Genomic DNA, 26,748 nt, shown 5'->3' with positions numbered 1-26,748 from the left:
TTTTCTGTGTATGTATTTGATAGACCTCTTCTAAAGTGATGCTTTTTTTGTGAGCATAGTAGTGATGTCTCACAATACTTGGGTCTAGCTGTGGGATGAGGGAAGGAAACAGGTCCCAGACAATACTTCAAAACTCTTCAAAAAGTTTTGCACATTCAAAATTAGGTTATCCTTCTCAGTCCCTTGAGGGACAGCTTTTGAGGTGCATGCTGATTATACGCTCGCTAATTTGAAGGTAATGTGTTTTGCTTGAGTTTGTCATTTCCTGTCCTCCATCTTGTTCAGATGAACCATGAGTTCCATCTTTAGCTGTGGATGCTCTGTTGCCTAGGGACACAGTTCTTTTGTTGTGATTATGGTTATTGATTTATTTTTGCATTCATTTTATTTCTATTACTAGCTCTTTGAAATTCAATTTAGCAGTGAACAAACTCTGATCTTTGTCTGCCCTTGGTGCCTTACCTGGAGTCCTGCTCCTTATCACCTGTTTTTAAAGAGTATCTCTCTATTTAAGGCACCTTATTCGGTCATAGTGCCTGATACTCTAATGGGGAATGAGAAAGTGAAGAAGGGAGAGGAGGTGAAAGCACAGGGAGGGGACACAGTAGAAAACTGGGGTTGAAGAAAGCAGGCTGAGAGGAATATCAAAGTTGTGGTTCAAAAGGGGAAACAAGAAAAGACCAAAGGAGAGGGCAGAGCAGGTACTGATTTTGCCTTTAATTCTGGGTTCTCTGTTTAATTGATGATCATCTGTAGACAGGTGAAGTATTTATGGACCCAATCCTGCTTCATAAACTCATCAGGATTTATGCCTTTGACTTCAGTAAGAACAGTAGCAAGCCCAGTATTTTGGAGCTGCTAGAAGATTCACCAACATGGGATTATGTAGTCAATTTTAAGTGACTATTTGTCCAGATCAGTAGCTCAGATTCTGTACATTTTCAATTTAGTGAATATTTTAATATAAAACTAATTTTTTTGAAACGTGTTCTTGAAGAAAATAAAAGCAGAACAACTTTTTGGCAAATATGTGGCATTTAGAGTTTGAAACCCTTTTTGGACTTGCATAGCCACTAATCACTTTACATTTACAAATGTGTTCAGGTTCATTAGCTGAGAAAACATCTTGTTCCTTTGACATTGTCCATTAGATCAAAAACTATTAGATAAGGTACAGACGAGTAATAGGTTTGAAAAGATTCATTTAGAGCACAATCAGAATATTTTGTTGAACACAGAAAAGTGATATGTCTTACCTTTAATTACCTGCTTTAAATGTCTGGATAAAGATATCTTTATGTAATTTCTCTAAGCATACTTGACACAGCAAAGAAGAGCTTCCATAACTTCATTATTATTGTTAGTAATCATGTTTGTTGCAGTAGTGTCTAGGGACCTACTAAGAACAGGGCCACATTGAGCTAAGTAGGCACTGTGCAAAAACAGTAATAGGGGGTTCCTGCTCTGAAGAGCTTACAGTGTAAATAGACAGGAAAGGGACATAACACACAAGCAGAGTAAACACTGGGGTGGCGATAAATATCACATTAGTTCCATTATTTATTTTTTGGCGGGGAGGCGTTGTACTTACTTAGGGTGGGATAAATGGAAAAGTAGAGGAAGGGAGAGGGGACATTGAAGGGAAGTGGGTGGGGACAGGGCATTGGAGGAGGAAGGCAGGTGGAATGATGCTGAGGTGAAGAGCCTGTGAGGGAGGAGGCAGAAGGACATTGAAGGGAACAGCCAATCAGCACAGGTTCAAACTGTAGCGAATACTCTGATGATGTCACCAGTGTCCAAAGGCATCCTTAAACTGCTGCTGCCCTATATTAGAAGCATTTCCTCAGCAACTTGATTCCTCAGCTCTCTTGGAAGTTACTGGAGTTTTGTAGCTCTAAGGCCTGATGCTGCAGACACACACCTGAGTATCGCAAATAGTCACGATTGCACAAATGGTATTACAGTGAGCATCAGGTGAGAAATAGACTGCAAAGATTTAAATTGTATGAAGATGTGTGTGGTAATAGACCAAATCAATACAAGGTATCCTAGAAACACTAATGTCTCTCAGTGGTTTGTTTTTCAAATTTCCCCTGACACAGCAGTAATTTTTTGGAAACACATAGGGACTAGGGTCTTAGAATTCAATCCTGTTTCCATTTAAATTAGTGATCAGCTCCTATCGACTTCAGCTGGAGTATGATTGAACCTTACATGAATGGTGCTAATATGCACCTGCTTTTTATATTTAAAAACAATGGGGTCTAAAAATGCCACATTCTTTATTGGAACAAGAAAAAGTGTGTGTGGGCGGGGAGGAGGGTGAGAATGGGACGTTACTCTGCTACTGCTAACCTTTTCCTGTAAAATTCTCTGCATACAAGCAAATGCTATGTATTTAACTCATTAGCCATTTGTCTGCCTGAGAAAGGACAATAGGTTTGTGCAGCAAGAGGTATTAAAATGCATACACAACTGTTGTCCTCTGCGTACATTTTTTATGGTACCATATTCTGCAAAAATAAATACCATGGTTTATATTTAAAAACACAGATTAACACTATGTTAATACTATGTTAGGGTCGCAAAATTAAAATGTAAACAAGGCAAAGCAGAAGTTTAGAATCTTGTACTAATATTAGATTATCCAAATTGCACATATATAGTGTTTTCTGTTATTGGTTAAATATTTACATTGAGTTACAATGTAAGCAAGTGAATGTGCAGAGTGAGCAGGTTAATATTGTGGTGAGAAACCTTTGTATCTATTTGTAAATACAGTGTACTGCTTTATTCTAAATTCATGATTTTAAAAGTTTATTAGCTTGTTTTTTCCCTCTTTAATTTCTCTCTCTCTCTTTCTTTTGCTTAGAGAGAGAGAAAGAAAAGGCTAAAATAAAACCTAAAAAGAAAAATACAAAAAGGGTGGTAGTCTCTGTGTGTAAATGAACTGAAATAATAACCATATTAGAAGTCTTTTCCTGGAGTGCATTCTGGCCTCCACAGTTCAGATAATTTGAAAGCAATGGCTTGGCTTGGCGGTCAGTAGACCTGCTGGACTCCTTCCCCTTCTACCAGATGTATGTTCTTATACTCTTCCACTCCCACCTCTGCATTTCAAGAAGAATACCCAGCAAGTATGGCAGCCCAGATGCTGAATGCTCTCAGTCCTTTTCAAATACCTGTATCCTGAAGGCCCTGAGTGTATAGGGTGGAAAGTTATAGAACATGAGAGTTTGAATTGACCCTGCAATCTAGTTATTTCATTTAAAAGAACCAAAAATCTACCCAAGAATCCAGTTTTGGGCAAAAGCTGCACACTTGTCTCGATCTTGTTGTATGCTGCTTTTCAAAGTGGCATATGCATGCACTAGGCATATATTGGAACTGTGCAAACATAGTGACAGTTTCATCCTTTATCCTGCGTGTACTCAGTACAGTATTTTCAACTCTTCGTAGAAAAATACAGGTTTTGAATGGGGAACCTTAGCAACATTACATTTCTTGGAGCAGGTTTCTGAAATGCTAAATTTGAAGCATAAAACTCTGCCACCATTTAGTCTGCGCTAAAAAAAGGAATGATTATAGTGAGTAGTAGTATTATTTTACAATGGAAAAAGTGATTTTTTTCATTCTCTCAGAACTCAAACTGCCGGATAAGTTTCCGCAAACCTTAAAAATTCTCCATTGGTTTAGGATCACATGGAAAATTTCAGTGTAGAGGAGCAATGTTCAGAAAGTTGTTCAGAGGTGGAAATAGAATTTTGAGAAAATAATTGTGTTATATTGAATACTGTATTAGTCAGATTGTTAAATTTTTTTTGCTCGAGCTACAGAATGACTTTATTTAAATGTCTGCTTGTACCGCTTTAGGATTCTAATATAGAGCTTGATCCACAGCCTATTAAAGTCAATGGAAGGATTCTTACTGACCTCCATAGGTTTTGGATTAAGCAACAAATAGTCTTTGACTGTCATGGTTTGAGTTTCAGAGATGCATGCACACCTGCACCCCTACATTCATAAATCTGGTTACAAGATCTTTTAACCTCAAGACTCCTTCCCTCCAACATACATTCACTGGCTTGTTAAGCAAGAGCAACTGATAAGTAACTGTTCTTTAATTTTTTGTCTTTCAGTATCCGCAGTGTGATGCAGAAGTATCTTGAGGAGAGAGGTGAATTAACCTTTGACAAGATTTTCAATCAGAAGATTGGTAAGTTCTGTTTTGAATCAAATTTTCTTGTTTTATGTTTTTAAGCTGGATTTGTTTGTTACTGTTTAGTGCAGCCTGTTGACGATAGCACTGTAAACTTTATTACACATAGTATAGTACAGGGTTTGCAACCTTTTTCTTTCTGAGGCCTCCCCAACATGCTATAAAAACTCCAGAGCCCAGCTGTGCCACAACAGCTGGTTTTCTGCATATAAAAGCCAGGGTTGATGTTATGGGGTAGCAAACAGGGCAATTGCTCAGGCTTCAGCTTCAGCCCTGGATGGCAGGGGTCAGGGCCCTGGGCTTCAGCCCCATGCAGTGGGGTTTTGGCTTTCCACCCTGGTCCCCAGCAAGTCTAACACTAGGTCTACTTGTCAAACCCCCTGAAACCTGCTCATGGGCCCCAGACAGCCACAGACTCCTTGTTGAGAACTGCTGATATAGCAAACTATGGACAGGACTTAAAAGAATGGTTGAACTGTAAGGTTGAAGAATTATAATTATCTATTGGCAGCCATTTCTGGGCCATTGAGTGAAAGATTGCACCTGTGAAGACCAAGAGTTTTGTATTCCTCTCATCTTTCAGTACTTCTGTTGCAGTCCAGATATATGGTATATACCAACAAATCAACCTTGTTACTCCCAAAGATCAGGGAGCATCCTCTGTGCCAGCATGTATCCCACACATGCTGTCTGTGGCATCTCTTAGGGTAAAGAAGTTTTCTGGACCACTGGTGGCTTTGGCACCGCTCAGTTGGTGGATTTCATCTGATTACTTTCCTTCTGAGCTCAGAGTCTTTCTAATCTTCAGTGATGGACAGTCAGCACGTGTTCTCTCACTGTTAATCATCAAATCCAAAGGATAGCTGCTGCTAAACCACATACTATTTATTTAAGAAAGAAAGAAAAACTATTACTGCTAAATAAGAGTAAAGAAACACACTTGCTGTTACTCAGATATACATACACTAAGGGAAAGCTGGTTGGGAAAAATGATGTTACAGATTGTTTAACAGTTTTCTACTCCAACCAAAAGTAATGGACTGCAGAACAAACAGATCCTCCTTTTGACAGTACTAATGCCGGTTTATGTGGCTCAGTTTAGCACTTCCCTTTCTGAATAATTGATGTAATGTTGCATAGCAGGGGCAGAATATAAACAAGGAGATGTTTCAGCAGGACTGCCAAATAGAATGATTTTAATTCTCTACATCAGTATGGTATGAGTCAAATCAGACAGTTAAGGAACCAAGGAAACTTGTATTTGATTGTTCATTTCCAGTCATATGGTTAAATATCTTTTAACTTATAGTCTGTTCCAAAGAACAGTACATGTGACAATTATTTTTAGATATTCTATTGTTACAGTACTAGTAGATAGTTATCTATTTTTAATTTCTCAGGTTAGAGTTGTCTTCTTATTTATCATTTGTACTTTGGGAGCATCCAGTCAAAAACTGGACCCCATTGTTCAATATAAACTCATTAAAGATTAGTCTCTGCCCCAAATAGCTTACAGTAGAGTATTCAGACATAAAACTCAATATGCTCAAAAAGATGAGATGCATATTTCAGACATGTTGTGAGATTATATACTTTGCTTTTCCCTCACAGATGCTGCTTATATTATTTACCTTTTTCATCTATGTTAAATACTTATATCTCTAAACTCTCATCCTTAACTGTGAAGCTTCTAACAAGCTTCTCTATAATAACAATTCTGCTAGAATGAAGTAGCATGGGGAGAGACAGCATGTCTCTTCTGAAGACAACGTTAGAATGAGGGGAAAAGATTAAGGATAAATGTGGGTGTTTTTAAATGAAGAGACTTTACGTTTTGCTGAAAATACTGTCTTTATTTTGGATGTTCATTTATTTTTTTATTGCTGTTTTCTACCTTGTTCTTTGCTACATTTGTTCTGTTTTTATACATTAACATAATGGCTTATGGTAGAATATACTCATTCTAATACACAATGATGTGAGAATAAAGACAGTATCTAATTGTTAAAAATCTAACAACTCACATCTGGTGTTTATTATTTATTTATTTATTTATTTATTTGGTTGTATTCTGGTTGTGCCTAGAGGCCACAGTTAAAATTGGGCCCCATTATGCTGGACAAACATGTAGCAATTTATCCTTATTCTAAGGAACTTAAAACCTAAGTTGAGATGAGGCACCATGAATTGTGCAAATGAAATTGGAGAGAGGACATAGGAAATCAAAATAAGACCCCATGGTTACATAGGTTGCCATTGCACTACTTGGTAGTTCCAGATGGATACAAAAATTAGGTTTTGTTTTTTTAGTAAGTTAATATCAACTATCCCTGACTGATTGACCCCAACTACCATTGGTAGGCTGGTTTCTTGTAAGCAGAGGTGGGTCGCAGCAGTGGCAGCATCTTACAGCCCAGATGGGTTTGGAGGAGGAGCGACCCATGGCCTTCAGATGCATTCACTATGTGTGTACCATGTGTAAGAGCAGTGTGGAAGCACTCAGAGACAGTTGTGAGAGAAGGTTGGTGTTGTTGACTGGCTGGAGGAGGTAGATAAAGGGCAAGAGTGGACAAGCAGGAAAGGGCAGAGTTGTGAAGGACCTTATAAATGAAATGAATATAATATTTGTTTTACATTTGAGCATGTGGTAAGAACATACAAGAAATGCTTTGAATTGTAATAATGCATGACATTGTCAATGTGCTTTAATTCTATGCAGAGTTAAAGCCATATTGTCCTCTTCACTGACCCTGCCTGCCCCCCAGCCATAGATGGTGAAGCTCTGTCTTAATGACAGCACTGCTAAGTATAATAGTACATAAAAGGTTGTTACAAGGAGGAGAGAGAAAATTGTTCTTCTTAACCTCTGAGGGTGGGACAAGAAGCAATGGGCTTAAATTGCAGCAAGGGAGGTTTAGGTCGGACATTAGGAAAAATTTCCTAACTGTCAGAGTGGTTAAGCACTACAATAAATTGCCCAGGGAGGTTGTGGAATCTCCATCATTGGGGATTTTTAAGAGCAGGCTGGATAAACACCTGTCAGGGATGGTCTAGATAACACTTACTCCTGCCTTGAGTGCAGGGGACTGGACTAGAGACCTCTCGAGTTCCCTTCCGGTTCTGTAGTTCTATGATTTCTTTGAATAGGGAGGTGGGGGATTAGAGAGCTGCTGTGAAGGGACAGACCCTTTGCAGATATCCTTAGTGCATAGATTCTAAGGTGGGACGGGACCTTTATGATTCTGGAGCTTGATCTCTGGCGTAGAATAAGCCATAGATTTCATCCAGTGATTCCTCCAGCTAGCCCAACAGATTGTGGTTGAACTGGAGCATATCCAGCCTTGGATTTACAGACTCTCATTGAAGGAAAATTTACCATATTCCTTGATAATTTGTTCAAACGATTAATCATTTTTACTGTTAAAAATGTGCATCTCTTTTTCCAGTTAGAACCTCTCCAACTTTAACATCCAGCCTTTGGTTCTTATTGTGCCTTTGTCTGCTAAATTTTAAAGTCCTCTAATATCCGATACCTTCTTCCTGAATAGATAATTATAGCCTCTAATCAAGTCATCTTTTTATCTATTCTTTGATAAACTGTATAGATTGAGCTCCTGTAGTCTCTGTCATCTTTCCAGACCACAAATCATTCTTAAATTGTAATCCATTTCTGCATCCTTTCCAGTTATTAAAGTGTGGAAACCAGAACTGGACACAGTTTTCCAGGACTAGTCCTTGCAATGTCATATACCTAGATTATGTTGCCCCTCTTCTCCTGTTTCATGTTTCCCTTTTATTATGTCTAAGTATTGAGTTAGCTGTTTTAGCCACAAGCGTCACATGGAGCTCATCTACTGTTAACTCTTAGGGTTAAGAGTCACGACTTTTTCTGCGTCACAACTTTCCAAAATACATTCCTGCAGCTTGAAAGTATGATCTGTGTTTTTTGTTTCCAGATGTATAGCCTTGCAAAGGATCTCAGGGGATCCTTTGGTTTTGGAGGTCGAATCACTTGTTACTTGCACTGGGGGGTTGGGGGTGGGGGGACAAAAGAAGAATGTGAAGGAAACTGTGTAAGAACTTCAGGAATATCCAGTTTGCAGTGGGGCATTAGCTTCTTCAAGGATGAGATAGCCCTAAACCTTTAAAGGATGTGCTTAAATTAGTGTAACTCTATTTACTTCCATTTTTATCGAGGAAAATAAGTTGCTTCATTTGCTTTAAACTGCCCTGGACAGCGCTAGGATCATGGGATTCTTGTTTGACTGCTGTTTGATCTCAAACTCAATAGGAACTTGTGCAATGAGTTTAAGAGAATACACAGATGATGTATCCAGCTAGAAAGCTGCTATACCAGCGTTTAATTAAGTAGCCAATCTGTTGTGCCAGGCACAAGTTACTTCCTGTGTAATACCAGCTTCATGGGGAAGTACAGTGTGTATCTAAGTGGAATGAATAACCACCTTTAACTAGTTTTCTCATTACCACATCCTGTTTGCTACACAAGTAGATTGTGTCTGCACTGGAAATAGACTCTTTTCCAGTTTTCAGACGATTAGTTGTAATTCATAAATAGAAGCTATTTTGCTGTGCTTGATTATTAAAATGGTATTTTAATTTATTTTTGCATTATATTTTACTGTTGATCATGCACACTTGTAAAAATTGTTTCATTCAAGTTCTGATTTTGTAGTTGACATATGCAGCAGGTGTATTTTCTAAGAGTAAGAGGTTTTAAATTAGGCAATAATTTGGAACAAATACCATACACACTTACACTGCAACAAATCTAAAGAAGGGCAGTATTGATCTTTCTTATCAGTGCAGCCAAATAGTAGATAGAAGATAATGTTGGTAAACTAGAGGCTCTGGATATGGTAGAATACAGAGCCTTTCAGCTCTTGGTCACTGATTTGGATCTGGTTCACATCTGTCTATCAAGTAGTTTGTTTAGATGCTGGTGGTACTTAACAGTTTCCGTTAAAATGCTTCATTCACAGTTGCTTGTAATTTTCTGTAATAACCTTTTGAGATGAAATTTCCATGTTTGACTTTTTATGGACAATTTGAGCAAAACCAGGTTAGTTGTTTTGGAACTTGATCATAGTATAATACTTACCCTTTTCACATTGTTAAAAAAAGCTCTCGCATTTTCCCTTTGACTTTAAGGTTAAACCTGATTTCCATCCCATCTCTGTTGTCGAGTACACAGGTGGATAAACATTAAACCTACTGCATGTCAGTAGTTCCAGTGAGAAATACATTTGCTTAACTGCAGAAATTGTGGTTGTCATTTATCAATTTACATGAACATTTTCTTCTGTTTTGTGTTACCTTCCTTTCTGTTAGGGGGACTGTTCTTTCTAGGACTGATTCACTTGGCTGTTCTTTGTGGTATCTTATGTTCAGCTTTCTCCGTATTGGAGCTCTATTCTAGGTAAAGAATTCTGCCATCTGTCTCAATGGTTCTTCCCACACATTCATGTCTGTTTTGGATCCTTTAGGAATTTCATATCATATTAACTCTCTTCAAGAGTGCTAGAGCGCAGGGTGATTATTCTAGTTTATGGTGGCTTTTCAGAGCAAAGTAGTGTTAATTTGTCTTAAGATCAGTGTACAGACAGGCCTTGCAGTTGTGTGAATGGACTCTATAGTACGAGATCTTCCCATCAGCTGTCTGCCATGAGCAGGAAGTAAACTTGCTGTTGAGAAATCCTCCCCGCCTTTTCAATATGGGAGCAAAATGTGGTGCAATCCCCTAGGTATCTAAATATAACACGTTTTGAAGACTCCCTCCCTAGTACATTATTTAAGCCTTGTTTAATGTAAGCATGAGATCTGTGTGCCAGTGGCATTTTGAACTAATTAAATAATCCTCTGAAGAAAGAGCAATGAGAGCAGTAAAACTTGGTTGTAAGACAAAAACACCTGAGTTTTTAGTGAAGTGAACAGGGAGTGCATATAAAATATGTACAATGTGTTAATGGTAATGGGTCTCCTTTTTTTCTAGTTGCTTGTGATGACTTTAAAGTCATATGATGCTTACAAGTGGTCACAGAAGCAGAATGAATGCTATACAGATTTTCTCTTTTTTAGAGTTTTTACTGTTATATGTCCAATAGTGCTAGGCAGTTCACAACGTATAGAAAAGATGAGGGCCCCAGTCTTGCAAAGACTTAGGCACATGATTAACTTTACAGATGTGAGCAGTCCCATTGAAGTCAGTGGGACTAACATGTGTAAAGTTAAGCATATATGTAAGTCTTTGCAGGACAGGGACCATGATCTGTGGGTTTATAATCCAAAATTAGACATAACTAAAGAAGAAATAAGGCAAGTAGAGATGCGGGATCAGAGAAAGGGGGAGACTTTAACAGATACAGAGTGCAGAGTGCTATACTTAGTTATACGTGTGTCTTAAAGGCCCAGGTGTGTATTAATTTATTCCAGGTGAAAAACTACAATTGTGTGTGTACTTTTGGTCAGGATGGGATGCAGAGGAGTGTAAAGAAGAGGAAATGGTAGTCATGGAGAATAGGAAGATTGAGAGGAAATATGAGATAGGGAAAGAAGAACGACTGTGCTGTGCATGCATGCATGCATATATAGGTACAGTTCACTGAAACTAACTTGCTATTTGAGTCTCTTCTACTTTCTGTATACTAAAGTAGCAGAGACTACATAAGTACCTAGATAGATATGCACATACTGTATTTGGTTTTTGTGTTTATGGAAAAGTGCATTTATTTTTTGGTTCATTTCAGACACTTGGAAGATATAAAACATAAATGAGACTCTGTGGAAATTAGGAAGTGAAAAAAGTGGTAAAAAATGACACTTAAAGCACCCTATAAAAACTGGTTTCTCTTTCCTCCTATTGTTATTTCATTGTTAGTACTTTTCAGTTTATGCAGCAGGTTCAAGATCAGACTAGAACCTCGATTATGGCTGAGCTGCATGATTCTATTGGATATCAGTTGGGCATAAAATTCTCCGTGTTAGTCTGTTTAGCAAAATTCATATTCTATATCTGTAAGTCTTTGAAACCAGATGATTGGAAACAAAACCAAGACACTGTGTATATATGACATTTTATTAGGGGTCTGTTTTCCTATATGAACAGATGTCCTTCCGATGTCAATAGGAATCATGCATACTGAGGTAGAGGAAAACAGAATAAACTAGAAGTCATTGGAAGTGTAATTCAACATTATGAAATATCTATTTTTTTTAAATTATAGTTCTTACTCTTGTAAAAATGCCCACAAAATTAGTGTTAATTTTAAATCATTTCCACAATTTTAATTTGATTTCTAGGCATTTTAAGTTGGTGAGTTTTTATGAATATATTTTTGTGGTTTTTTTTAAATAATTTTGATTTTGGTGTGGGTTAGATTGCAAATTGCTGTAGAAATAGAATATAATACTGTACTGTCTGTTGAGCGATTACCATTGATAGTTTCACTTTGAACAGCCTGTAAAACATGTGCAAGAGATGATCTGTCCAGACATATTTAAATATGTGAAAACTTGCTGTTCCATTGATTTTATTACATTTCATCAGTTATTTGGTACGTTAAAGGAAAGTTTGTCTGGTGTATGTGCAGTGCTGTGACAGTTGCTCTATTGTGTTATTACTGATTAGTTGCAGTCTCATTGTTTTAGAAAACACAAAAATATTGTGTAGTTCAACCCATTTGGTTAAAAGTTGATTCATAAAGTAGAAACAATAAAGATTATTTATTGAAAAAGCTGGTTTCAGATCAGCCAATATGTGTACATTAGTTAATTATACTTCTTGCTGGCTGGCATAAATTTCTTCTGGTGTGCAACTATAAAAGTTATTTCTCCATGAAAAATCCTGAGGGTAGATGAAATGTGGCTAATTGGGAGAATTTCTTATACTGTCTAACTTGGTTCATTACATCTCTTTCAAGGGTTGGACATGGAGAAAACACCATACTAGATGTTTTATAAAGAATATTGTTGGCGCTTGAGTGCCTGGTACCATATGTTATATAAGTACTTTTTACTTGTGCATAATTTTAAGGTGGAAAAAAAGGGCTGCTTTTGTCAGTCCAGAGTTGAATAACATCTGAAACCAATTTATAAAATGTTTTAATTCATTCTATTTTTTTCATTATAAATAATTTAGATCTTGCTTTATCAGGCTGCAGCCTGAACCTTTTCTTGTTAAGTAATAGAATGATTCATTAGCTGAGGTCTATATAAAATCTGCACTTTTAGATATAACAGACAATGTTATAGAAACTGGTGTTCAGTAGAACCCGTATACATCATAGTTTTGGGAAGGATAATGTCATATAAGGAAAAAGGGGAAAAACTTCTATCTCAGCAGAGCAGCCTAATTATACAACATTTATTTTGTACTGTCAAGACTTCTGAGTGGACAGGAAGCTTTAAACACTAGGATTAGGTTATTTTCTTCTCATGGAGAAATTAGTAGGTATCCATACAGGAGTAATAAATGATGTAAATCAATCTTGTGATTTTTTTTTTTAAAAGTTTCTGCTGCATTGTCTTTGATGACAATACAATTGTACAGTTGTACCTCAATTTGGTGAGGTACAATTGACCTGGAGTAAGTGACTGGTTCTTTGGAACTAGGAGTAACCTGAATATTGTGATTTTTGGTGTAAGGAAGGGGCATCCGTCACAAAGGCAAGTTTGCCTGGGTGGCAGGATTGTTCAAGGGCACTCTGTGACTCCATGTTAAGGCTGTTATAGTGCCTGAGGAGTTTATTCTTGATATTTAGTTGGTGAAATGTAAGCATAGAACACACAACCAGTTTGGAGTTTGAGCCTTGGTTTGAGGCAGTCTGCCAAGGGGATGGCACTCACAGTTGTGAGCCACCCAAGACATCTTGACACCAGGGCCATAGGATGTTGCATGCAAGTCTTTTGGATTCAGTATTATCCCTGTTGCAAGACACCAGTTTTCCTCAAGTCGTGTCCCTGCAGGTGCTCAACTTCAGTGCATGTGCACACTGTGCCTTGCATTGGAGATTTTTGTTAGCAGTGGCTGCTCGTCCTGTGCATGCTTCCTACACATCTTCATGCCCTGTACTGAGGCTATATAGGGCTGTGCGTGTGAACCACCCTCAGTTCCTTCTCAGCTGCCTTGAGATGGAGTTTAGTGTGTGCCTATTTTCCTCTTTAGTGATAGAATACAATAGATACTGTTCGTTTGTAGGATACTCAGTAGTTGAAACTGCTGTTCCCACTTTCCTTTTTCCCCCTAAAAAAAAAAAGTTATTTTTTCCCCCTTTATTGAGGAGTCAAATTTTTTTCCTGTATCTGGGATGTTGGTCTCCCTGAATTTTTAAAAGTGCCTTTCCTGCCGAGAAGCTGTTCCCATCAGCAGTGGGCATTCTCAGAGTATTCATTGCTTGCGAGACTTGCATATCTGCAGCAAGTGCGAGGTTTGCATTTCTTTTAAGAGACTGTCCCATAAAAAGAGGGATATTAGTACAGACTATTAACATTGGAGCAAGTCTTAAGACTGGCTTTGGACCTGGGCCCAGACCTTCTAGTTCTGTTATCAACAGCACCCCCTATATTCAAGTGTGCCAATAAAAAATACTACGTCCTGGCCAGGGATTCTGAGTTTTCATTTGCACGCTCGGCACCAAATTCTGTTGTCATGGGTGCAGTTAATGAAAGGGAGAGACAGTATATTCCAAAAGCCACCCCATATTACCGGGACCAGAAGCAACTGGATCTTTTTGGTCATAAAAACTACTATTTGATGATATTACAGTTCAGGATAATGACTTAGAGCCCATTCCACTAGGGCACAAGTGGTCTCTGCGTCTTCCTTGCTAAGCATCCCTGTGGTAGCAAAGCAGCCGCTTGGAGTTCCATAGAGACCTTCACCGAACACTGCTCCTTGGTGGAAGCATTGAGAGTGGGTACTACTTTTGGCAGAGCTGTATTGCAATCTGTTTTTAGATAGACTCTGAGCACCTACCTCTGTGTGTCAGATTGCTGCTTGTGAGTCTGCAAGAATCTGATATAAATATGGACAGTGCTAAAGAGGAAAGAAAAGTTACTTACCTGTACAGTATTTGGAATTCCACGACCTGCCCCCTTTCACTGCTAGTATGGAGTCTTGTTACCAACTGGATTCTATGGTAGCAAAGGACCTGAATGATGGTTGGATCTGCATCACGATTTATGCATTTGGGATGGAAGCAGAAGAGCACTCAGGACATATGCATGGTCCCAACAGATGCTGCTGGCCAAAAGACTCCAGTTAGAACTGCGTGGAAACCTTGTGTGGGATGTACACACAAACAGCACCTCTCAAAGAGCTCTAGTTACTGGGCAAGTGAGTCACTTTATTTGTTTAGACATCTTGCAATTTATGCATGTGGTGGCGGCTCCAGCAATGGCAGCTCCTGGGAGACTCTCCTCTTTCCATGGCAGCAGTTCCAGCAGATATTCTTCTGACAACAGTGGGTCCTTTGGAATCCCCGTATGGCCATGCCAGTGGCAGCAGGGCCCTTAGTGGCTCCTCCTGGTCCTCTGTAATCTGTGTGGGAGTAATGTCCAGCTAAGTTCTTTCAGGTATCCTGGCTGGAGCCACGCACAAGGAGATGTAAATAGCAGTATTTAGCTTGCTGGCTCTCCACACACCAGCATTCAGGAGCTCCATGAGCCCCAGTTTGGGAACCTCTGCACTAAAGTGTTGTGAACTGTGCTCGTCCTATTGCAGGGTGACGTTCCATGTCAAGGACAAAGGTGTGTTAAATGCCTTATTTTCCACCCACTTGAGCTGGCTTGCTTTTTTGGAACCCCTTTCCGAATGGATTTCCATCTTGCGTATAAAACATTTAATGATATCGTAAACTCTGATGATTTTTGCTATAGTCATTCCTGTAATCAGAAAACAGTTGCAGGCTCATAAAGCTTTTAATCTATGTACCTCAAAGCACTTTGCAAGGACTAATTAAGCCTCAGAACACCACTGTGAGGTAGGTAAGTATTAGTTTTATGCATCTGCAATGTACTGTATTTAAGGCTGCGAGTTTGTCACGGAGGTCATGGAAGTCATGGATTCCGTGACTTTCTGTGACTTTTGCAGCAGCTGGTGTGCCTGTCTCAGAGGCAGTCTCAGGCCCCCGTGCCTCCTCCAGCAGAAGAGTTTGAATTTGGGAGGGGAGGTGCAGAGCCAGGTAGGGAAGCCTGCTGGCTCTGCCAACCTGCCCCCCTCCAGCACCAGCGGGGGTCCCAGCCCATCCCCTCCCCCAGTACCAGCAGGGGTCCAGGCTGCGCACCACTGCCCGCCCCCTCTCCAACACCAGCGGAGATCCCAGGCAGCACTCCACTCCCTGCTTCAACACCAGCACCCGTGGGGCCTCCAGGCAGCCCCCCAGTTTTAGTCACTGGTATTTTTAGTAAAAGTCATGGACAGGTTACAGGCTGTGAATATTTCTTTACTGCCTGTGACCTGTCCATGACTTTTACTAAACATACCTGTGACTAAAATGTAGCCTTAACTATATATTAGTTGTACTGAGATTTCCTTCCCTGCCTTACTGTGCATATACTGATGGGGAAGAAACAGAACCTCTGAGTACTACTGATGCTATTCGTTTATGTCAATGGCATAACTCATTAGTAACAGGAGTAAAGCTCAAATCTCTGAGTTCCAAAGTGTATTTGTAGAGTTATAAATTACTGTTAATCTAACTTTTTGTCACTTATTAATATTGGTCTTATAATTTACAATGATTAGGATGTTGCAGGTACTATTGCAAACAGGGGAAGTTAGAGATTTTTACTTTCTAGACAGTCATTGAGTTTATTCCTGCTTCTGAATCAGGGAACACATGTGTTTATTATAAACGTACAAATATTTGATTATGTTTGATGGGACTATAAAGGACTATTGCACGATAAAACTCACGGAAGGACCATAGAGGGTCCAATAAACACTGTAAAGCTCATCTGACAGAAGAACCAACTTGTACTCGTCTTGGGGTGAAATAAGGGACATGACCCCAAATCCTAAGGATCTTCAAGATTCAGTAGAAACAGAGCACTAGCTTCACATACTGTAGGAGGGTTTCTCTATCCTTCCTTGCCCTCTTCTACTGACAGAGTTCTGCTTCTGCATTGTATGAATGAAGAGATGGAGTCAAAAGCACAGAGCAGCAGTTAATATTTTTAGATGCTTTAACTTTCTCACAGATATTTTCTTGAAGAAGGGAAATATGTTGAGGGAGAGAGACTGCTACCTGTTTCTGAACCTTCCATTTGCAGCAGTTCTCATCTGCCCCCCAAGTCAGAGTTCTGATTGTGCAAGAGAGAGGGTCTTCAAAGATACATGTGCCAGAACCACTATGTTTTTTCCTCTCCATTCCACTCTCCTTTACTATCTTCACCCATGTAAGTACCATCCACAGGCAAACTGAGTTTATTATTTGGGTATTAGCCATACAGTAGTATATCTTGGATAAAGAAAGGTATGTCAGAAGCCACTGGATGTTTTATAAGGTCCTTATGATATTAAACCGCCAGTACTAAGGAGAATGCTGGTTTCAGGAATCTGTAGAAAACAGCCTTGTGTTGTGAAATTGTTTAACCTCTCCCTTAAAACATCATTTAGTACTAAAACTAAAGCAGAACAGATGTAGCCTCTTTCTAAGAAGCAGCTGCAATCTCTTGTTAGAAAGTCTTCCATGTTCCTGTTCTTTTTTTTGTCCTTGTACTTTTTTCACTTTTTCATTCCCCCCTTAAAAAAAAATACACCGCTTTGTATATCTTAAAAATTATAATTAAGATACGTGGACATAGATTAGAGTATTTCAGAGTACATATATTTTTCATTGAATTATAGGAGTGCGTTCTAGAACTAGATAAATTCATGGAAGATAGGTCCATCAATGGCTATTAGCCAGGATGGGCAGGGATGGTGTCCCTAGCCTCTGTTTGTCAGAAGCTGGTTATGGGTGAAAGGGTATGGATCACTTGAGGATTCCCTGTTCTGTTCATTCCCTATGGGGCACCTGGCATTGACCACTGACAGAAGACAGGATATGGGGCTAAATGGGCCTTTGGTCTGACCCCGTATAGCCGTTCTTCTATTCTTTAGAAAACCATCTGACTCATGAATGTGCTTTAAATGTTTTTTAAAAAATTTACATAGTTAAATACAATATATATTTCTAAATTTGAAGCATGTCAATCTGTGTCTGTTTTACTACGAAAAGAAATAAATACTAAACAAAATGAGTTATTTTGAGAAACATCAGTTCTCTACTATCAATACTTTCTTTTCACAGTCACATAAATAAAGGCAAGAGTATATTTGTCTGTCAGTTCAATGCCTTTCAGGTGTACGTGATCATTTTAGATTCCAATTTACCTTTAGCAAATCCAGAACTGGTGTTACTTCATTGTGTATTTGTCAACAACAAATGATGAAAGGAGATAAATTGGACTGTTACCCATTTCTCCACAGTAACATCAGTACCTAGGGTGTAGGGAGACAACTGACAAAATAACAAGAATGGGATTATTTGAGTACTGTAAATGAATGTGAAAATGGGGATTTCATGTTTCACATTTATTTGCTATTAAAAAAATTATTCATATTTCTTGAGGTGACACTTAGTAAAGGAATTTAACTCCTATTCTCTGTAACAACTGAATAGCTGAAATGAAATGCCTTGATTTGAATATAGTTGTCTTTTTAATGTGCACGGTGTTTACATCTTTTTTCAATCACGCAATTTAGTTGTCATTACAAAACAAACCTTAACACACTAATTAGATGCTTTCTTTCTTCTGTAGATCAGTTATTTTTCTTTCACATCTTCAGCGTTGAATTAATCTTTGATATTTAGCCTTCCCTATGTATGTGGATCTCCTTTTTCAGGCATTTGGAATTCTGCGCATGGCAGGGAAAGCAGAATATGAAAGGTATGTGTTACAGTGAGGTTCAGAGAGAATACCCCCTTTCCCCCCAATTCTGTCATTTTCATACATTTTTTAAAAGACAGCCTATGATATGTGTGATATGGAAAGGGGCAAATCCTGAAGCTCTTGTTCAGATTATGGGTTTTTTTGAGGCAAACTCTAAGGGACTTCAGTGGGAATTTGAGTGAACAAAGTCTGAGCACATACACTGGGATTTTGGTTTTAAGTGATTCACAGCTGCACATTGGAAATGCAGCACATTTTCGTTTTCTTTGGAAATCCTTTTCTCATTTGAACTATGGTGTCCGCACAGATGCTTTGACGGCTGTCTTTCCGAACTTTTTGGAAGTACTAAAAGCTAAGCTGCTGTCACTGGATATGGAAAGCAATTTACAGTGTAGATAGTCATTTGAAATTTAGATTGCACAATTTACATCAGGTACTTGCTGCAAAAAACAGCTTTTCTCTACCTACATCTCTCTGGAGCAGAAAAATCAGTAATCTCCATATGTTGCTATAATAGATTCCAAAAAAGAATCCCTAGTCCTCTAGCCAACACATTGTTATGATATACATTTCCCAAATTCTGTATTCATTGTCTTGTTCAATTTGTATAGTAGATAAAAAACAGCTTTTCTGCTGCTCTGTGCTCTCTGTATGCAGAATTCTGAAGGCATACTCAAACACATAGTAAATGGGTGACTAAGACAGTTTATTAATATGCCCGTTGGGTACTTACAGTTTGTTAAAAATATATTCAAAGGTATATTTGCGAATAGTGATTTTTCTTTACAATACAATACAGCTTGAAATGTTTCTTTTGTCTTTATTGATTTCTACAGAGACATAAGCTAAATAAGCTATCTGGATAACTCTGTTTGATTAATTTGAGTCCAGGTCTGTGTAATGCTATACAGGTTCTTATGCTGCCCTCATCACTGTAGTATCTGAATGCCTGCCAGTAGTACATTAACCAACATGACTAACATCAGTCATGTCATCCATTATTTCTCGCCTTCTCTTCCTAGGGGCAGAATGTTCTGTGTAGCTGTGTTTTGAGGGTTGAGTTGTTTATTTTTTACTATTTTTATTTCAATTTTTAAAAAAGTGTGCATGCAGCTCTGTGTTTATATTAGAGAAAGCAAGTTGAAGAAAATATGCACTGGGGAATAATCCTGTACTGTCAGGAGAATAGCTTAATATGTCCCAACAGGTCTTTTCCATCTCTCTTTGTTATGGCATTGGGTCTCCACAGTTTGGGGTAGGAGTTGTGCATTTTAATAGTAAACGCTCCAGAAATTCATGCTATCGAAAGGTTCCAAGCTATTGAAGAGCAAAGCCAAAAGCAAGTTTTATATATAAAAGATAAGTTAAATCTGCCTTGCTTCCAGTTAAAAATAACAGTGGAAGATGATTTCAGATACTAACTGGATTTATACATTGGCTGCTTATGTTTTCATTCAATTTTAGTGTTAATTGTTATGTGCTTAAATTCTCGTTTTACTTGGGATTTTTTTCAAGAGTGCTTTTTTGTTTTTATTTATTATTTTATATCCATGGAGGCTGTCTAGTTAGCACTGGGAAACAACTTGATGTTATTTTTGTTTTATTAATTTGTGCTCATTGATTTACTGGGAAGATACTATATCAGCATTTTGGACCAGTTCAACCCCGCTTCCAATTAATGGAGTTGTGTGCATTTATACTGGGGCTGAATTTGGTCCTTTGTTAACAGTTTGTGACTGATTTACATAGCCAGTTTTGTCTCTTTCTGCTTTAGGAAGATTTCTTGTTGTTCATGAAATCATAGAATATCAGGGGTTGGAAGGGACCTCAGGAGGTCATCTAGTCCAACCCCCTGCTCAAAGCAGGACCAACCCCAACTAAATCATCCCAGCCAGGGCTTTGTCAAGCCAGACCTTAAAAACTTCTTAAGGATGGAGATTCCACCACCTCCCTAGGTAACCCATTCCAGTGCTTCACCACCCTCCTAGTGAAATAGTGTTTCCCAATATCCAACCTAAACCTCCCCCACTGCAACTTGAGACCATTGTTCCTTGTTCTGTCATCCGCCACCACTGAGAACAGTCTAGATCCATCCTCAGTGGAACCCCACTTCAGGTAGCTGAAGGCTGCTATCAGATCCCCCCTCACTCTTCTCTTCTGCAGACTAAATAACCCCAGTTCCCTCAGCCTCTCCTTAAAAGTCATGTGCCCCAGCCCCCTAATCATTTTCATTGCCCTCTGCTGGAATCTCCAGTTTGTTCACTGGGATGAAATGTGGCATATGAAATTGAAAGTAGATTGGTTTTGATAAAGTTAAGAGTGTGTGCTTTGATTATTAGGCTTAAAATGAGAAGATACCTTCAATCTTAAATATGCCCCACCATTGTATAAGTGAAAGGGGGAAAGGAGAGAATATCTTTAAAAAAAACAGCAAAGGGGATGTCGATTATGGACATCATACAGGAAACAGCTCATCTTAATGACAATTAAATGTCTAGCAAAAATGGTACATATTTGCAAAGCAAGGCCCAGTTCTCCCATTCTTAATCATATTGAGTAATACCTTCCTCCATTAATAGTTGTTTTCAATAGGACTTCCTGTGGAGTAAGGTAATACTCAGCATGAGTAAGGCTAGCAGGATAAGGCCCATAGAAGTCATGTTAGAACACAAGAGTTTAGCAGCATTACAGCTAAAAAGAAGCAAGTTAATGTAAAGCAGTGGCATTTGCAGAGGATTGGATACAAAACTGCTAAGAGAAAATAAAATAAATCAAATATGTTAAATGTCCAGTGAATAAACGTGCCAGTCCATAGCTGCATGAGAAGAGCTCACAGCCTGTCATGGAATCACTGCATATCCATGGAAACCCACCTCCAGGTATCCAAGATTATCTGTCAAGCAGCTAGAGGGGAGTGATGAACAAAGTAGAATGGAAGGCATGGAAACCACATGGTAACTTCATAGGGGGATGTATGCTTTAGTATAACAAAAATAGAGTTGATAACCAGATGTAAACGATAGTAAGCTCCTAAATATAGAGCCCCGGGCAAGGTCGGGGCAGCAATGGATCTATTAATTACAGGGTTAGGGTAATTATAAACTGTGCCTGACGTCCAGTCTCATATTTCCTGATTTCAGGCAAGAACAAATAATAAAGGGTAAAATCCTTGCTGTCTTGAAGTCACTGGGAGTTTTGCCATTGATTTTCCTGGCATCAGGATTTAACCCAAAGTTTCTGAAATCAGGCTACAGAATAGTAATTTCAGGTAAAGAGAAAAGCTGTCAAATTCCTCCATATGTGATTTACAAATCATAGGTCGATTAAAGAAAGTCCAATGTAAGATAGACATAGAAGTGAAGCTTTCTAAAGTGCAAAGTGTGTGAAGGGGAAACAAGAGTCTTGGAAAACCAGAAGTCATTTGAACAGTATCTCAGCATTTCTGTGGAAACAGTTCCTGCATTCTGTGCCATCTGACACCTTGTCAGAGCTGGTTGATATTTTGGGCATAAATTAAAGAGACAAATATTTTCCAAAGACTGATCTAGTTGTTCTATATATTGTACATAGTATAGGTAGAAGCATTCTTTCAGGCAAAACTATAAGAAAAGCTCTTTCTGCTAAACATAATTTCAGGTTCATAATATTAGATTATCATCTTTAATCTTTGCTTTTTGTGTCTTGATCATCTTTTTCTGTATGTCGTTAACCGGGCTAATTGTGCTACTCATTAGTTCTTGAATCACCTACAGTTGTCATTATTCAGTGCTGCTTCTGTCAGTTAGTTTGGCTATTGATTTGAGAGTTGTAGTTTCCAATTAGTACATTTTGAATTTAAAACATGTAAAAGGAGATTGACTCCTGACAATGAGATGAACTCACTAAGGATGAAAAAACCAGGGCTGTGGCATTCTGTTCTTACTATGAACTTCAGTTTGAATTGCTGCCTGAATTTGGGGCATGATGGAAAGATATAAAAGTTCATATAGCATAACATCTGATTACGTGTCAAACTCATAAAGGGCAATTACAGAAGTTGTGAAAACCAAACCAAGACTAAAGAAGGCGTGAGTAGCATGTTTGTTTTTGCAGATGAACCTAACAGAATGTGATAAAAAGCTTGTTTTCTTTCAAAGGCTGATAAGTCATTGAAGCAACAGAAAAAGTGAACTAGACTTTCCTTAAATGTTCTACAAAGTGTATGCAATTAATGTTGACAATATGAAAGGTAAATATCACCTAATATTAAGATATATGCAGAAATTCTGAAATAATTTGATTGCTGGCAGTTAAATTTAAAATGAGCTGTTGTACTCTGGAAAAAATGCACTGCCCCAGGAGCACTATAAAAAGAAATGACTATCCAAATCTGGGCTCTTAGGACCTAGGCTTGCTTCATTCAAGTCAAATGGTAACACTTCCATTACAGATTCCTGGGGGTCCACAGACTGTCTAAGATTTCCAAAGAGGTCTGCACTTCCATTTGAAAATTTTTAGAGGTCTGCAAATTAAAAAAAGTTAAAAAATTTAAAATGAAAACCAGTGCATTAGAGAGACAAGGGGGTGAGGTCATATATTTTATTGGGCCAACTTCTGTAGGTGAGAGTGTCCAAGGTGATTTTAAATGTGTTAAGATTTATATCCTGGACTTTCTCCTTGGAGCATATTCTTTGGTATCTGAGTGCCTGGCTATAGTTTACAGGTTTCTTGATGTGTTTGGGGTGATCACTGGATCTGTGACTATAGGTGAGATGATCTGTGGGTTTCTTATATATAGTTTGTCTGTAGAGTTCCGCTATTGAAGCTGATCATATTATCCAGGAAGTTGATGCTAGTGTGGGAGTGATAAGGTTGATAGAGAGATAAAAGACAAAAACACCGTATCAGCTGGGGGTGAACTCTTTTCATAAAATGATCACTCTATATCTGGCCTCTCAGTTCTCATCCTCAAAGCAAATTTGCACAACACCTTCAAAAGACAAGCCAGGGAATTTAAATTCAAAACTTTTCTAGATACTAAAAATCATGGACTGAATACAGACCCTGGATTTATGGCTGCTTATAACAATTTGTAACCCACTAAGAATTCCCTCCTTTCTTTCTGCCCTCTGACTGGAGCAGTGTTAATAGGCCACTTCTCCTTGAATGGTAAACACTCTTTTCCACCTTGTATTTAGCTGTGACACTCTGAGTATGTTTCATAGCCCTGAGGAAGAGCTCTGTGTAAGCTTCAAAGCTTGTCTCTCTCCCCAACAGAAGTTGGTCCAGTAAAAGATATTTCCTCACGCACCTTGTCTCTTCAATATCCCGGGACCGACAGGGCTACAGCAGCATTGCATAAAACTTCTGTTAATTACCATGTGAGTAGAATTAGACAAGTATTCCACTGCAGAACTATTATTGAGTTCATTAATTGGTTATCCAGTGTTCATGGTCTAGTTGAGATTTTAATATTTTCATCATAAAAACAATACATCTGGCAGTGCTTCTGCCACTTATTCTGATGGTATCACATTGTACTTGGATCTTAGAGTATATGTTTGTTCCAGTTATAAACTGAGTCATATTTGGAACTGATATGGGAAACTTGTGTTTTGGTGAATGAAATAACCTCACATACTTAACTGTAAGGTGAAATATGCACCCGTTTTTATTATCTGTTTAAAGAAAGAGGGTGATATTCAAGGAACCAGTTCTTTTCCCTGTAGGTTCTTGTGGGTTAATTGCAGTTTATTCTTTTAAAACATAGAAATCCTTCTTTCAAACGAAAGTGTGTGAAATGTACCACATAGGTTCTAGAATGTGTTACTTCGAATGTTATACTGTCCTCTATAGATTCCCATTCTTGGGACCTGTCCCATCATAAGAAAGAAACTGTGTGAGCTAACTAGCAAGTTTTAAGTGGCAAAATTTAGCGCCTCTGAGATTAGGCAGTCAAAACATATGTCTCAAGAAATGCCTATGTCTCATTTTATATAATATCATGCTAATACCACTGGCGGATGATTTTTTATGCCTGAAGTTCTCCAGAGCAAACTTGAAGAACTATATTTTCACCTGTGGAATTGGTATTGTAACAGTGCTGTTCAGGAAGGAGGAAATTTCCTTCTCGGTCCCTGAAAGGAATAATTGACACCTGAAGTCCATGTAGGTTCAATTCCTAAGAACATTAGAGCTTAGACCATGGTCCTTCTTGCCTAATATTCTGTCTCTGACAGTGGTCAATGCCAAAGCTTCTGGGGTAGTGTACAGAGTGGATGGAATGATCCACACCTGTCTTCTGGTAGTCAGAGGTTTGCTGTCACCTTGACCATGAAGCTGAGTCCTTGACCATCTTGGCTTCTAGGAATTGATAGATCTATCTACTATGAACTTATCCAGTTCTTTTTTGAACCCAGTTTTCCTTTGCCATCACATCATCCCATGGCAGTGCCATTGCACACATTAGTTGTGTATTGTGTGAAAAAGTATTTCCTCTTGTTTGTATTAAACCTGCTGCCTATTAATTGTGTTGGGTGACCCTGGTTTTTGTGTGAAAGCATGAATAGTACTTCTGTATTCATTCTTTCCTTCTTCATAATTTTATAGACCACTGTTATATCTCCCATTAGCCATCTCTTTTCTAATCTGAACAGCCCTAATCTTTTTACTCTCTTCTTGTATGGAAGCTGCTCCATACCCTTGATCAGACATTGTGGCCCTTCTCTGAACCTTTTCCAGTTCTGCTATATCCTTTTTGAGATGGTGTGACCAGAACTGGATGTGGTATTCAAGGTGTGGGCATACCATGTATTTCCATAGTGGCATTATGATATTTTCTGTCTTATTTTCTATTCCTTTCCTAATAGTTCCTAATGCACTGTTAGCCTTTTTGTCTGCAGCTGCTCATTGAACAGAAGGTTTCAGAGAACTATTCATTGGGACTCCAAGATCTCTTTACTAGAGGTAATAGCTAATTTAGAACCCATCATTTTATATGTATAGTTGGGATTATGTTTTCCAGTGTGCATTACTTTTCATTTATCAATGTTAAATTTCATCTGCCATTTTGTTGCCCAGTCACCTAAAGTATTGGCCCTGTGTCCAGGTATGGGAGCAGCTATTATGGTCAAGTGCTTTTCCTGGACTCATTTTTTAAAAATTCAGCAAAATTGTCTTGCCACACTCTTGTCAGTGAGTTGCACATGTGGGCCAGGCATGGCACCCAGTAAATGGAAAGGCAGGCTCCATTGTTTGGAAACAGTAGGCATGTATACTGACTCCCTCAACTTCTGTTGCTAAGCATTCTGCTTGTAGGTACACCATTGAGATAAAATGCTTTATCTTCTTTTATAAAACAATTACCATTTTTTTCTAAATATTGAGTGACACTGATCTGGAGTCAAAGAAGGTTTTGGACTGAGAAGTTGATATGAAGTATCATATATGTACATGCAGTCTAATTTCTGTTTTCCAGAACTGAGTTTTCTCAGAGTCTTTTCCATCCGTATCTAGGAATAGAAGGATGCAGTTTGGCTAAGGAACTGTTAGGGTTACATTTCTTATTGTTTGTTTTCTATGGTAGATTGTCAAGTATTTTATCCAGCCTAATTGTGAATAATTCGAGCAATGGCACTTCAGTAAATTTGGGGGAAGAAGCTGCTTTTTACTGTAATTGGCTTTTCTTTTCCAAATATCCATCCATTTTCAGGAATAATTAATACAGTTAATTATTCTATTTATCTTTAATAAATGTTTAGTAATTAAATTTTCTTTTTGCAGTTTCATTCAGTTACTTCTACTTATTACTCCCTTAAACATCAGAAACTGGTCTTGTCCTCCTTAGCTCCTGACTCTTGTCAGTTACTCCTAGCACTATGAGAAAATGAAAAGCTAGCAAGAAGAGATCAATGTAATGGAGGCAGGTACAAAAAAATGTTGTTGTTCCTCACACAGTCATGCCACCAATCTTTACTTTTCTATAACTCAGTGAAAATTTTGGGAAAGTCTAAACAGGACAAAAATATTTAGCATGGCATTGATAGAAATTTATTTTCACATTCTCCTCCTTCCAGCAGCTGCCTTTGTTTTCTTTTGAGTAATGAGCTGGTTGCTGGGAACATGACTGAGATTTTTCTTTGACTGCATTCATCACCGTTTGTGCCACTTTTTAATAGCCTCTTAATACTTCAGTATTTGCATGACTGTAGTCTTCCTTAGTTCATTGTTCAAATACAGGGCCAATTAATTCAGCATTATTTTGCTATGTGTTGTTAATTCTTTCTATCATATACAAACTAAATTAAAATATTTAGCAAATGAACTTTAGTTCTGTAAATGTAGCTGCTGAGAGATCCACAAATATGAATTTCACTTGCAATTTTTTAGCTTTTGTGAGGTTTACAACAAAAATTTATCAATTAGATAGATGGTCTAAGGCAATATTCAGTGGTCAAAGATATAAAAAAAGTCCTTTTGACTATCAGCCACACCATCACCTGCACATCTACTAAAGTGATATATGCCATCATCTGCAAGTAATGCCCTTCTGCCATGTACATTGGCCAAACTGGACAGTCCCTGTGGAAAAGAATAAA

The 26,748-nt window shown here is 38.3% G+C and overlaps 1 protein-coding gene across 2 annotated transcripts in view; it reads left to right on the top strand.

Annotated features, from left to right (window-relative positions):
- GRK3 (G protein-coupled receptor kinase 3) overlaps positions 1–26,748 on the top strand; it is a 117,176-nt gene that overhangs the window by 18,267 nt on the left and 72,161 nt on the right. For both annotated transcript variants that reach the window (XM_075060091.1, XM_032769842.2), the window contains exon 2: positions 4,140–4,216. In XM_075060091.1, the coding sequence (XP_074916192.1) occupies positions 4,153–4,216 (64 nt within the window). In that variant the 5' untranslated portion in view covers positions 4,140–4,152. The remainder of the gene's footprint in view (positions 1–4,139; positions 4,217–26,748) is intronic.

Source organism: Chelonoidis abingdonii, chromosome 22 (assembly GCF_003597395.2).
Source record: "Chelonoidis abingdonii isolate Lonesome George chromosome 22, CheloAbing_2.0, whole genome shotgun sequence".
Taxonomy (NCBI): domain Eukaryota; kingdom Metazoa; phylum Chordata; order Testudines; family Testudinidae; genus Chelonoidis; species Chelonoidis abingdonii.
Note: the sequence above shows the minus strand (reverse complement) of the source record. Positions and strands in the feature narration are given on the sequence as shown.